This window comes from Thamnophis sirtalis, unplaced genomic scaffold, assembly GCF_051295495.1.
Source record: "Thamnophis sirtalis isolate CommonGarterSnake01/CBP01778 unplaced genomic scaffold, rThaSir2_p1.2 scaffold_4, whole genome shotgun sequence".
Classification (NCBI taxonomy): Eukaryota; Metazoa; Chordata; class Lepidosauria; order Squamata; family Natricidae; genus Thamnophis; species Thamnophis sirtalis.
In genome coordinates, this window is record NW_028261384.1 from 29,562,225 (window position 1) to 29,577,406 (window position 15,182).

General features: G+C 37.8%; 1 protein-coding gene across 1 annotated transcript in view; it reads right to left on the reverse strand.

Moving 5' to 3' along the window:
- Positions 1 to 4,520: 4,520 nt before the first annotated feature.
- The window catches only part of PIP4K2A (phosphatidylinositol-5-phosphate 4-kinase type 2 alpha), a 65,599-nt gene continuing 54,937 nt past the window's right edge, over positions 4,521 to 15,182 (reverse strand). Inside the window, exons 8-10 of the mRNA XM_014067705.2 lie at positions 12,364 to 12,604; positions 7,194 to 7,297; positions 4,521 to 5,629 (exon numbers count right to left, since the gene is read on the reverse strand). Of these exons, the coding sequence (XP_013923180.2) occupies positions 5,549 to 5,629; positions 7,194 to 7,297; positions 12,364 to 12,604 (426 nt within the window). The 3' untranslated portion in view covers positions 4,521 to 5,548. The remainder of the gene's footprint in view (positions 5,630 to 7,193; positions 7,298 to 12,363; positions 12,605 to 15,182) is intronic.

Here is a 15,182-nt window from a genome sequence, read left to right on the forward strand (position 1 = left end):
TAGGTTTTATATATACACACATATTTAAATCTTTAATTTAGTTTTGCTACTTATGAAGGACATTGTTTTATCTTATTGATAAAAGGGGACACTTGACTACAGAACTGGGGATAAGTATAATAATTAACCAGTCAGGTAGAAATTGGCCTGGAGAAATGCTGACTGTATAACAAATGAAACAGAATGAACATCCTTTATTTTAGGGGAATGATGCTTTCATAAAACCTATCCTGCCTTTTTAAAAATATAGCAGAAAAATAATCAAGGGAGAAAAACTGAAAGACATAGCATGTTTATCATGGGGAGAGATAAGAAACAAAATGAAGGTAACATTTGGAAATATGAACCATATTCTCCAACAGCTGCATCATACTTTATGCGGTGTATTAGGAGCTAGACTTGTAATGTGTGTGGAGTTGAGATCCATTTGGGCATTTAGAATTTTTAAAGGATGAAATGGATACCTTAAACCTTGCAGATTGCCCTTGAAACTGCAAAATTGGACAAAAATGCAATAAAATAAAAGGATCCAATATTTTCGGCTCCATTTTTGCACATTGACCTTAAGAAAATGTGCAGATCTGATTTTTGAATATTAATTTAAGAGGGAATACGAAAAGGAACTAGTAGTGGGAGCATTTGTCATTCTAGAGAACTACACAAAGGGGTGGGATTCTACTGGTTTGGACCAGTTCGGGCGAACCGGTAGCTCTGACAATGAACTGAGAGCAAACTGATTCCCCCCTGAGTTTCAGATGGGCCCACCCGCCTGCCAGCGCTATTTTCTTACCTTTATCTTCTCAGCTGATTCGCATGGCAGAGCAGATTGTCGCGCGAATCAGCTGTGTTACTCCTCCAAAGAAACCTGGAAGTGAAGATTTCTTAAAACTGCATATGCGCATGTGCAAAGCACATAATCACTGAACCGGTTATTAAACCAGGAGGATCCCACCAATGACTACATCTATCATTTTACTCTACACTGAAGCAAAAGCAGCATATAAGCCCATAATGTCAGGGAGCCTTATTTGAAGAGCCTAGGATTGTATAGAATAATAACATAAGTGAGAAAATACAATCTGTAATGCAGTAAAAATTAGTTACATTTATTAATAAATCTGAAAAGTCTCCCATGGTAGTAATATTTATGGTGACCCAATTACATTACATATCATCCAATTGAACCAGTAGAAATTCAGATAAGAAGAGAGGTACCATTTCATTAAGTGGCCATATATCAACTGGGACATAGCTGGTCTATAAAACAGCAACAATATCTTCCCTGTGGAAATTTGGAGTTCATTTATAAAGAATAAAATGTTTAAAGGCATGAATGTTATAAAAATAAATTGGATCCCAAGCAATAAAGGAGTTTCTAAAATAGGTATGATATTTAGGAATAATACATGTGTACACTCTATCCCTTCAAATAAATTATTAATCATTTTTCATTTTACCCTATCTCAGTGGTTCCCAATGTGGGGCCCATGCCCCACAGGGGGGGAATTTGATTTTTAATGGGGGCAATTTGAACCTTGTTTAAACCAAGTTAATGGCCTTTTAGGCTTCCTCTGTGTGAGTAGAGTTCACTTTTTCAGTAAAGTAAGCATTTTATGTAGCGGGGTGGGGGTGGGGATCAGGATTTTAGAGATGCTTAGGTGGGGCATGGTAAAAAAAAAGGTTTGGAACCATTGCCCTAACTCAAAACTTTTGCCATGTTATCTAAAACAGAAGGATGCGATTTTGAGTATCCTGTATGAATCAATTATTAAAATCTAAAACAGCACTTTATATTTTGAAACAACAAATAAAACTAAAATTGCTAAGGAAATGCATATAATATTCAGATATGTCACAGCTGACATATATTAAAATATTGAAATCAGCAGCAGTGTTAGGCAACAAAAAACAACCAATTGTAGACATTTATATAATGGGAAAAGAACAACATAGCTGGTGTGAAGCAAATGTAAAATATGCCTCTTTCTTCATGCAGTTACTGATAGTTTACATGCTTGTTGGAAAGTATCCCGAGCAATGAGATTGGGCAGCAGGATTTTCGTTGGTATTTTAAAGAAAAAAATGCTTTATGCCCAAATATACATGAATCCTGGAGCAGCTGAATGTTGTCTACACTAGCAGATCCCAGTGATCTCCAGAGGATCAGTCAGGAATCTCTTCTAGGTGACTTTACAGATTCTAGCAAGATAATGCAACACTTTTACTATGTTTTCCCGAAAACATGACCTGTCCTGAAACTAAAGCCTTGCCACATATTTCGGGTGGTCAAAAATATTAGCCCCTCCCAAAAATAAGTCCCCTGGACAACCCCCCCTCCGGCCAGGCAGAGCACTGCTCACCAACCTAGCAATATCCCGAAGGCGCCAAGCTGCGGGAACGAGGTGGGGGCAAAGGCGCTCACAGTGCTTGGTGCTTTCGGGGTACTGCTAGATCAGTCAGCGGCGCTGTGCCCAGCTGAAGAGGGGGGGTTTCCAGGCAGCTGCTCTCTTGCGAACAGGTTCCTGAAGCCTCAGGGTCAAATGGCTGTGTTGCACTGTCACAGCAGCAACACAGCAGCCATGAGATGACCATGCTCGCGAGCAGCCACCCGGCAACCCCTCTTTCCAGCCCAGCACAGCGCCACTAACCAACCTAGCAGTACCTGGAAAGCACCAAGCAACATGAGCGCCTGTTTGCCTCCCACGGCTCGGCGCCTTCGGAATGCCCCTAGGTGAGTGAATGGGGCTTTGCATGGCTGGAGAGGGGGTTGCACGAGCGGCTTCTCCACTCCCCGCTCGCGCAACTTGCAGGCTCACGATGCCCTTGGCTAACTGTACAGTACATGCAGAGCCAGGGCATCTCCACTGCTGGCGCTGCCCTCCGCTTGGTGTTTTTTTTTTTTTCAACTTTCAAAGCATGAAGGACGGATGCCACTCTGGAAGTATGCTCTATGGTTGTGGGCTGCAGAGCGTACAACCATAGAGCATACTTTCAGAGCAGCATCTGTCCTCTGTTGCGGCTTTTAAAGCACGGAGGTAGGATACTGCTCTGGGAGTATGTTCTATGGTTGTACGCTACCAAAGAGTGTACTTCCAGAGCGGCATCCATCCTCCATGTTTTGAAAGCCACAAAAAAACCCAAGCAGTGGGCAGTGCCAGCAGCGAAGATGCCCTGGCTCTCCAGGTACTGTAGAGTTAGCCAAGGGCATCGTGAGCCAGCGAGTCACGCGAGCGGGGAGCAGAAAAGCTGCTCGGGCAACCCCCTCTCCAGCCATGCAGAGCCCCATTCACTCACCTACGGGTATTCTGAAGGTGCCGAGTCGCGGGAGGTGGAGTGTGGCGAATAGGTGCTTGCGTTGCTTGGTGCTTGCGGTTACAGCTAGGTCCGTCAGTGGCGCTGTCTCCGGCTGCTCGCAAACGTGGTCACCTCATGGCTGCTGTGTTGCTGCTGTGCCCGACTCTTCTGGAGCCCGGTTGCAAGGGAGCAGCCACCCGGCAACCCAAAAACAATAAGCCCTCCCTTTTAATAAGCCCAAGGCCATATTTCGTGTGTCAAAAAAATATAAGACCCTGTCGTATTTTCGGGGAAACATGGTAGCATATATATTATGTACATTAACACTAGGTTCCCCCAATTCTAATTAGCTCCTTATTTAATAAATTCTCATTGGACAGTTTGAAAGGCCTGTGTAATTTGCTTTTGCATGGATACACAAAGACACATCTAACTTTGAAATGTCCTCAACTCTTTTCTAGACCAAATACAGTGTCAGGAGGAAGAATAGGGTTAGTTATTTTTTTAAAAAACCTATTAATTTTTGAAGCATTATTATTGGGGGGGGGGAACCTACTGAGATATATTTTAAAAAGGTAATAAGACCTTTTAAAAAAACAACCCACAGTTATTAACAGAGATGATATTGCTCCTGATCACATAAGATTGCAAGACCAGTTGTTATTTTATCAGAATATTCTAGTTAATGTTACGTGTTCCGAATTTGTAACTCTACTGACATTATATTAATAGAGAAGGCAATCTGGCACTCCAGGAATAAAATTATAAATTGCAGGGTGTTATTTCTCCTTAAAACTTGCCTACGAATGTCTACTTAAACAAAGAATTTTAAAAGGCACATTGTTTTCGTACAGGTCATACATACAGAATATAATTTTAAGCATCTCTAATTCTGTCCTTTTCAAAACCTCCAAAAATAAAAACCAGCAGATTGTAGGGAACAGCAGAGTTTTAGGCAATCATTTAAACAATATAATTTAGAGAGACCCAGAGCTAAATTAATATAATTAAAATAGCATTTAAAATACTTCAAAACAGTCTGTCACTGTTGTAAAAAAAGATTCTATCACAAGGGTGAATAAAATATATGCTCTGATACATTACTGCATGTTACAATTCAAGAAATTACTTTATCTGTACTGCAAAGTAACTTTACATGTAAACTTCAGATTCTCTAGCAAACTCAAGAGCATCCCTGTTTTCCTTCCAATGTAAACAATAAAATATAGGGCTTAGAAAAGAATATTTTAATAAAATATTTTAAAAACAGCACATATAAGCATTTAATGTCTTCTTTTGATCTCTTACAGATGAGCAAACCTTTCTACATCTTTGTTCATGTGGGGAAAATGCCATTATTGCCCCTAACAATTAATTTTTTCTAAAAAGCATATTTGAATTTCTTTATACTATACTCAGTTTCTATATGATAAACATACAATGCAAAATCTCCATGTTACAAGACAATTAAACAGTCTATATTTTTCCCCACCCTGATTCTCAAAATGAGTTTTGCCCTTGGCAAATACACAGAATGATTATGGCATCAGAATTTAATAAAACAAGAGCCAAACTTCTGTGTTGCTGGAAGACTCTTTCCTGTTGCAATGGGCTTACTTAGTAATATAGGTTTTAAAAAAAAACTGCCAAGAGGAAAAGCTTCCAGCAAATGGGGGTTATTCTTAAGGAGTGCAAACATGCAGGGTTGTTAAGTGTAACATTCACAATAAGATCAGAGTCATAATTACCACCTATATTATCTTGCATCTTTCAGTTCAAATTTTAAACTGATCCACAGTTTACAGCTTTGATTCCAATATTGTAGGTTCCAACATGCACATAGATTTTCCTTCCCTTTCCACAATATCTTTTTCGCATTCATTCTATTTCAGCTAATATCCACAGAGAGGTGTTGTTGCAATGCACATTGAGTAGGAGCTGATCTATTTTAGTTATTATTAGTTAATTTATATCCATTTTTGCACACTCATACACACATACAGTCTCACACACACATACATGCCAGAAATAGCTAAAACTATGCTGGGCATAATCAGGCAGCTGTAAAAGCAAATATTTCACCCCAGTAAGTCATCTTTGCCAGCAGATGTAAATGGGAGGGGTGGGGTGGGGGCTGCTTTCTGCAAGAGAGAGAACGAGTTCCTTTTAAAAGAAGCTTTCTTAAAGACCCTTTACACACTTGTAGCAATTTGCTGCTTCTTCCAGACCTTATACAGTCCAAAAGAGCATTAGGTTACGTTAAGATGTTGGCAATAAAGTCCAAGAACCGTTTTGAATACTGTTCAGGATTAACTGTTGAAATCTCTGCACCAGCCTGTAAAACCAGAAGATGATGATGATGAGACACAAATTAAATGTAAAAGTTTAGGCCATCTTACATCTGTATTTCCCAATCTGGTGTTGTTCATTTATGCTCAGCTATTCCAATTCCTAGCTTAGGATAGAAGATTGTCTAAGTATACTTTCCTTTGTGCCCGAAGGCTCCACAATCTATCCAATTTTATTTTTCAGAGTCTTTTTTTTAATGAAAAACTAGCATGCATCTCAAACATGTTCTTTATTTCAAAGAATGCTTTGAATGCTATTACCCTTAAGCATTCATTGAAAACAAAAATAATAAGGAATAGCAAATAGCAAATAGTTGATTGGTTAGGAAGAGGGAGAGGAAAGGAAGGAGGGGAGGAGGGAAGGGAAGGGAGAAGAGAGATGAAGGGAAGACGCTGAGATAGAACCTCCTCAAATACACTTATTAAATAAAATACAGAGAAATTGAAGGAAGCATTCATTCATTCAAGATCTATTTATTCCAATCTTTTATCTTATTCTAATGTAATTGCACTTTTATGTGAATATTTATTTATTTATGTATTTATTTATTTATTAAATTTAATTTCTAGGCCGCCCAATCCCGGAGGACTCCGGGCGGCTTACAAAGAAAAAAAAAAAAGAAAAGCAAAATAAAAGAATAATTTAAAAATTCCCAACACGCATACATTTCTAATCGGGGCTGGACCTTTACAATAAGGTCAACAGCCCCAGGCCTGCTGGAACAGCCAGGTTTTAACAGCTTTTCTGAAGGCCATGAGAGTGGGTAAGGTCTGGACCTCTGGGGGTAGCTGGTTCCACAGGGTCGGAGCAACCACAGAAAAGGCTCTCCTCCGGGGCTCCGCTAGCCGACATTGTCCAGCTGACGGCATCCGAAGGAGGCCCACCCTGTGGGATCTTATCGGCCGTTGGGAGGTGTTGACTGTCATATAATAAGGCATGTCCATTTACAGTATACTGAATTTTAAATTTTTGATTTGGTACCGGATTAAAAAAGTATATTCTGGTGCCCTGAAGAAGACAGGATGAAAATAGTACCATAAACTTTGCGTGGGCTTAAATTACTTATTTACCTTTAAATAAAACCCAAACCCCCATTCTCTCCATAGGGATCCTAGCCCTACCTTTGAGAGAAGTTTGAGAGAAATCTTCAACATGTTTTCAAAAATTGGGGTGATTCTTGAAGCAATGGAAATTACATTCTCAAGAAAGATTCTACTTTACAGATCTTCAAACTATTCCAGAAATTATTTAGGGTTTATAATAGCCTAGTTATAGGAGTTCCATAAATAAAAGAGAAAATCCCTTCAGAAGAAAATGTAATTTGATGAACATGGTTCATTCTCACGCAATAACACATTTCCAAAGTTAACTGAGCCATACTTGCATGACTGCTTTGTGGGGCAAAGTGGTAACACCTCTCACATCTGATCTCTCCTCATTGTAGACAGATATAGAGAGCCAGGGGAATGTAAGCATCTTTATTTGAAAACCCTTTAATGATCCAACCCTTGAAAATCCTTGACAGGACCCTGCAACGGAGGCCTACTCACCCCGTGTTTCACAGTTTTTGCGGCATGGGCAGCCTTCTTTTTGGCGTCATAATGAGTAAGAATGTCAATAATAGCCATGAAGTATACCTCTTTTCTAGCTGCATCTGTGGGGAAGAGAGTAGGGAAGAGATGGGGAAATAAAATTAAACGGTAGCTAGGGAGATTGTTAAATAAACAAATATAAATTGAGATAACTGCTTCAACAAATTCACACTTTGAATTTGAACCCACATAATCAGTCTGAACAAAAGTACCTCAAGTCTGACAATAGGAAGTATTGTGATGATATGTTACAGGTTTGGGGAACGAGTTCAAATATAAAACATTTTATTAAACCTCTTAAAATCAGCTGTACCTGGCCATAAAAGGAAGGTAGAATTCAGCACTTTTTATTCTATTTATTTGATTTATACAGCCACACATCTCACATATGTGACTGTAGGTGGCTTATAAAATTAAAACTTAATCTTAAACTGCAAGAAAATCCATGCAAATTCCACCAATAAATGTTTATATTGCAATGGTTTGATAGAAGACAAGATATGAGTTCCTAATATTTTAAAATCAGATAGGTCCTGATTGCAAAGTATATCAAGGTGATAAGGTACCAGAAGGAAAAACCTGAGAAACATTTGGAGGGGTTAGGTATGTTTAGTCTGAAGAAAAGACTGCAAGGATATAGGACAGCTGTCTTTATCTATCTGAAGGGCTGTCAGGTACAAGATGGAAGAATTGTTTAGAGTTGTTCCAGAAGAGAGGAAAAGAAACAGTGAATATTAATATTAGCTGGACATCTGGAGAAATTTCCTAATGCAAAGAGGTTCAACATGGAGAAGATTATTCAGGATGTAGGGAACTTCCCTTGGCTGGAGATGCTTAAACAGAAGCTGGATGGCCATCTTTACAGATGCTGCATTAGTGGATTCATATATTGGGTGGACATTATTCTAGATAACTTCAATAATCCTCCCTGCCTCCAATTTCATACATCTAGGATGCATTTTGAATAATGTAACAGAATGAATTACTAATATCACATGTATGTTATATCCTACAGAGCTGACATAAAGAGAAATATGTGTTATGTTGATTTGAGCCAATGTTCTTCTCCAAGAATCCCCTGATGTTTTCTTGGCAAGATTTTGGAGTTTACTTTCCTTGCTTGCTTTCTAGGCTGAGAAAAAATGGTTGGCACTGTGTTTTTCTGGCTATATGCCTAAAGTAGGACTAGAACTCACAATCTCCTGGTTTCTAACCTAATGCTTCATCTACTACCCCAAACTGGCTCCTAAGTTAATGCATATATAATGGTTTCATTATTTGAAATGCTAAACACTAGGGAGCCAAAATTTTTAAAAAGGCAATTCTTCTCCAAAGAGTGTTTTTTTTTGTTAGTCAGCTTCCTTTAAAAGATGGTTTGAAATCCTTTATTTTGTTTAAAAATTTATGAGGGCTTCAGTTCTGACCCATCTACTAAAGAAAATGATTGGGACTGAAAGAAGTTGGAGCACACATCTACATGTTTAAGCAGTGTCGGATACTAAGAATGTGAAGAATGGGTGTATATATGATGTACCATACTTCTGACTCCTGTCTTAATTTTCAGAACTCTTTTGCATTCTACAATTAATCTGTAATCATAATTGGAAGAAAGCTTCAACAAGGTTAAATAGATTGCTTCTGAGTAGACTTACATGTCTGTCACAAATACGTTGACAATGGAGAAAAGATTTAACAAAAAACATAAATATGCTATTTATTTTGCTTTAATATACAATACTTGGGTTAAATCTGCCAATTTTGAAATGCTATATGAACACAGACCAAGAGATCAACACAAACCTATTTACATTATCATTGTTGAGCACAATTTTTTAAAAGAACAATTTTCTAAAGAAAAGAAAATAGAAAAAAAATTGTGCTCAAAAGTGATAATAGAAATAGGTTTGTGTTAATCTGGAATATGGAACTGAGCTTCTTTTCTGCAGAAAAGACTAAAAATTTTGGGAAATATGCCAAAGCAATGACTTGCTTTTTCTTTCTATTCACCCACACCAATAGCTGTGGTTTATTTGACAATACTTAAAACAGTATTGTTTAGTAAATAAATTTTCTAAGTAAAATAAAAATACTTCTTCTGGGGTACTAACTAAGCATTTCTTAACTTTTCCATTTCCCTGAGCTGCAGAAAATAATTCTATTTGCCATCAAGTATGGATGTTTATGATGGAATAAATAAATCACATTATTATGGCCATGAGCTGTAGATTTTATGTCCTTGTATTTTATTTTAATTTTATTGTGTTTTATTGTTTTATTATATTTATTATTTTATTGACTTGTCTTCAGATTCGATTTGGCATTTTTGTCCATCTATTGAGTCCTACCCTTGGATAGGCAGATGTGGATATTTGATGGTATTGTTGCAGAATGTAAGCTATTCTGTATAAAGCTGCCTTTTGTAATTGATTGATGATGAATTTGTCAATGCTGATGGTGTTCAAATGGTGCACTAGATCAGCAGTCCTCATCTTTTTTGATACCAGGGTCTGGTTTTGTAGAAGACAATTTTTCCACAGACCAGTGAGGATGGTTTTGATTTTCCTCACTCGCCCTCTGCTCACTTCCATCGGTGGCCAGTTTCTAATAGGCCACAAACCAATACCAGTCAGTAGTCCAAGGATTGGGAACTTTCGTTCTTAGAAATTGAACCTAAGGTTACAATTACTATTGATGCTATCTTTACTTTCTTTTGCCCCAGTGATTCTACTCTATTTGTAGATCTTTGCGTTTTTGATTTTCTCATGTTGCTTATATCTTTACAATTTATATTGTTTTATTTATTTCCTAATATGATTTGATTGCTTATTAGTAACCTATGACTATCACTAAGTGTGGTATCTTATGATTCTTGATTAATGTATTCTATTTTATTTTTTTATGTACACTGAGAGCATATGCACCAAAGACAAATTCCTTGTGTGTCCAATCACACTTGGCCAATAAAGAATTCTATTCTATTCTATTCTATTCTGTTTTTGTCCTCTTCCCTTCTGCTTCATCCAGGTACCGTTTCATCCATGATTCAATTTTTTTTCTTTCTTATTGATAATTGTTAAGTCTGGGATATTATGTGCCAGATGCCTGTTTGTTTGAATTATAAAGTTCCAGAGCACTTTAGCTGCTGCATTATTATTATTATTATTATTATTATTATTATTATTATTATTATTATCATCATCATCATCATCATCATCATCATCATCATCATCATCTACTTTATTCATTAAATATGAAACAGTCAACGGAACATTCAAAAATGCATCACAAATACCACTGACTGGTGCTAATGGTTGATACGGGTTGCTGCCAGCATCCTAGATATCAACCAAGTACCTTCTTAAAATATAAGATGTTCCGAGTAGCACAGTTTTTTGCAATTCCATTGCAGGGAGCTTCAATTTGTTATTGTTGTTGTTATGATGATGATGATGATGATGATGATGTGGTTAATTTTTGGTGAGATTCACAGCCTTTATGGCTGGTTGCTAGCTCAACAGCTTGAGTCCAAACCAAGGACCTAGAAACTGTTAAGGTAACATCGGAGGATATAAGTTGTTCCAACTATGGTGGTTTTTTGTAGAGTCAGAATGTTCAAGTCAAGTAAATTTAGAATTTTCAAATAGCAAGGTAGCCCTTTAGGTACTGCTCCAAGGGCTCCAATTACAATTGGGACAACACATGATTTCTTTTTCCAAAGTTGCTCAACCTCAATTTACGGTTCCACCACAAAAGCGCGTAGGACAAAATCGCGCTCGACAAAAGCGCGCTGTGACGTCATCACAGCGCGACGAAAAAGATCGAAAAAATGTAAAAATAAAGCTAAAACCTTCCCCTAACCCCCCCAAACCTAACCCTAACCCTAACCCTAACCCTAACTCTTAACCTAACCCTAAACCTAACCCTAAACCTAACCGTTAAAGTAACGAAAAACGTAACGCTAACCCTTATCCTAACCCTAACGCTAACGCTAACGCTCTAAAGCTAACCCTAACCCTTAACCTAACCCTAACCCTAACCCTAACCCTAACCCTTACCTTTATGTGAATCGGCTTGCTTTAATTTAATTTTTATTAATTTTTATTTGAATTTTTCGATCTTTTTCGTCGCGCTGTGATGACGTCAAAGGCGCGATTTTGTCGATCGCGCTTTTGCCGTCCGCGCTTTTGACGGGTCACGCAATTTACAAGTCCCAGTATTTTGTGATTTTTTTTCTTGCTGTTTATCTTCAATTCGTGCATCTCCAGGTATTGCAATGTCAATGAACCATACTTTTTTCTTTTCAATTATTGTTATGTCAGGTGTGTTGTGGGCCAAGTGCCTGTCAGTCTGGATTCTGAAGTTCCACAAGATCTTGACTTTCTCATTCTCTAAAACCTTCTCAACCTGATGGTCCCAGTGGTTTTTGCTGTACTCAAATCCAAACTTTTGGCACAAGTTCCAGTGAATAAACTTAGCAATGTGGTCATGGCATTGTAGGTAGTCAGTTTGAGAAATTTTGCTACACCTACTGATCAAGTTGTTGTTGTTGTTGTTGTTGTTGTTGTTGTTGTTGTTGTTGTTGTTGTTGTTATTATTATTATTATTATTATTATTATTATTATTATTATTATTATATGGTTAATCTTTGGTGAGATTCACAGCCTTTGGGGCTGGTTGGTAGCTCAACAGCTCGAGTCCTATCCAAGGACCTAGGAACTGTTAAGGTAACATTGGAGGATATAAGCTGTTCCAAGTAGGGTAGTTTCTTGTAGAATCAGAATGTTCAAGTCTGATAAATTTTTATTTATTTATTTATTTATTTATTTATATTACTATTATACATTTTATTGTACTTTAATGTATTCTGTTCCCACTTGAAGATACACTGTGTGATAAGAATATGTACTTGAAATATGTAAATACAAAGCTAAATTGCTGTATTCTAAGCTGCAGACTTCCCATAATGTTATATACTGTTAACTTAGTTTCAACTTAGTTAACTTAGCGTTTACTAGGGTGAATAAAAAACTCCATAAAGCATATTTTTGATCATTTTTTTTAAAATGCAGAGATTCTACAGGAACCCTAATGCCCTTCACGTCTAAGAATTTATAGCAAAGCCACTTACTTTCATGGCATTTTATACCATAAACATCAATGGTTGGATCAAATTCTCCTGGGGCTAAAGGCTGCAAACTGTTCAGTGTATTTCCTGGGCTATCTGGAGGTGTTCCAACTGGGTGAGTCCCATCACTTTCTCCTTCCTCTTCCTCATTCTCTTCACATTCTATTTCCTCTTGCTCAGCTCGTTCAACATCATGAATTCCAACCAGCAAGCTGTAATCCATGAGTTTTAATTGAGCAAGGAACTATACAGCAATAACAGGAAAAAAAAGGAATCCATTATCAATCAGAAAATGATACCTTTACTACACTAAATGTTAGTTTGTATTAGCATAGATTTGTTCAAGTGAAAATAAAAAAGTGGGGTTTAATGAAAGATGCAAAAAGTATTTCAAGAATGTAACAGGTAAAGTTAAAGCAGTTAAATAGGATGTCTGCCCAAACCTGTAGGATTTCTGTTCCCACAGTCTATATTTGGCAATGTTGAAGTCTCCATAGGTTGTCCTCAAGATTATGTCCATAATGGACCTGCCCATTATGGTTGCATGTCGCAATGATTGTTAGATGAAATATCTCATCTAATGACACCCCCCCCCCCACCTCTGTTTTCTCTAATGAACGTTAAATGAATGCCTGGGCTGTTAAGTAAAAAATCGGGTGCCTCAGGTGGAAGCCTAGTACAGACACAGGTCCACATGCCCTGGCCCTCTCAAGGCCTCCTTCACCCCATTCCCTGTGCTCTACTCCCAATCCTTGGGTTTCCACAGGCCTTTTCACACTCCCACCAGGTTCAGGTGGGCCTTAGGCCTAATTTCTACCTGACCAGGACAAACACCCTCCTCCTCACTTATCCTTTGAAGAGCTTGGAGGCCTTCCAGAATATTGGAATGGATTGCTTCCTTTATGTGACCATAAGGTAAGTTATGGTAGTGGCCACCATTTTGTCCTAGCTACAAAATGGCAACCATGTCTGGATAATTGCCATGCAGTCTGGAAACGAACTGTTTGATTTTGTTTTCTTAATCAGATCTGCACAGTGCTGCAGAAGCTTTCTGTAGCATTCAGAAGCTTCTGTACAGATTTAGTTAAGGCAACAAATTGAAGCAGTTTTTCTGGGGGATGCCATTTTGTCACTGCCAACAAGCTGGTAGGACAAAATGGCAGCTGCCTTTGAGTCACCTCTGCACAGCCCAGGGACATGTGGCCAGCCCTCTTTCCCCACATGAGGTCCAGAGAGCTCCAAAAGATAAATGCGATGGGTGAAAGACATGTGAGGAACAGGCCCAAGCACTGTGGAGTTATGGCAGGGTGGGATGGGGGACAGAGACAGAGGGCACTGTAGCATCCCTGTGGTCAGTTTTAATGGTGAATGGCCACAGGAGCATTGCAACCTTTGTAACTTTGAAATAGAAATTATGTAATTTGGGGAAGTGTCTTGTAACTGAACATTTGTTAAGTGACCTGTCACATCTCAAGAACTGCTGGAATACCAAGGCCCCATGTTTCAGTTCATTTTGGTAGCAGGTCAAGTTAGGTAAATTGGATATGTGACAGACACAATTCTTTGCTACAACCCTAATCTGATTTTGATTCCTTCCCCTCCGTATCAGCTACCTGTTAAAAGTACCAGCCACAGAAGGTCACATGAAAAAATATCAGGCTTACTTGGGCCCTGAAAGTCAATCCTGAAAGAAAGACTGGAACAGTATCATATTTACTTCCTCCCCAGATTTCTAAGAGAAATGTTGATATACAAGCTATCTATATACATTAAGGAAATGAAAGCATATTGATTAGTCAGAGCACATTAGAATGTAAACTGAAAACTAAATGAATAATCAGACAGCTCCAGAAAATGCATCTCCTTCCATAAAAAGAACCAACACTATAGTTTTGAGATTTATTGCTCAACTCAGACTTCACATAATTCCCAGCTTTCATCACAAATTGGCAAGGCATTATAGTAACTGAAGTCTAACACATCAGGACCAAACCAGACTGAGGAAAATCACTAAAAAATAAAATATATAGTCAGTATGAAAAATAAAATGCATTTAAACTGAAATGTAATTGATGGAAAAGCACAATCTTTTGCAGCAGTGAAGTTACTGATCTATTTAATTCTCAGCAAACAATTTTGTTAAAAAAAATATGGTGAATATAAAATAAATTATATGAAGCATTTCTAACCTTTCTTTATCAACTTGAGAATCTAAACTTACAGTAATTGCTTACATACAAATATAATATTTCTATAGGGACTTTAAGGAATAGCAATAGCACTTAGATATATATACAACTTCACAGTGTTTTACAGCCCTCTCTAAGTGGTTTACAGAGTTAGCACATTGCCTCCAACAATCTGGGTCCTCATTTTACCCACCTCGGAAGGATGGAAGGCTGAGTCAACCTTGAGCTGCTCAGAATCGAACTCCTGAAGTGAACAGTGAGTTAGTTTGCATTACTGCATTCTAACCACTGTGCCACCACAGCTCTTGAATGCTTGAATGCACTAATCACCAAAAGACTAATCATATGGCTGATCATTTAAGAACCCACTAGATTTAAACAGTGGAAAGACAATTTGATCCATATTTCACAGGCACATCACCAAATATTCATAGTGCAAATTAACAATTCAAAGTAAAATACCAGGAATATTCAGGCATTTAAGAAAAGAAGAGGCAGAATTATTATTTCATAGTGATAACATCTTAGAGCGTTACATCTTTTCATAAGGGAGGAATCATTTTATATTTCAGGGAATAAAACGGAATTTAAAATGGTCAATCTCCGTTTGAGATCTGAAGCTTTTGACCAAAG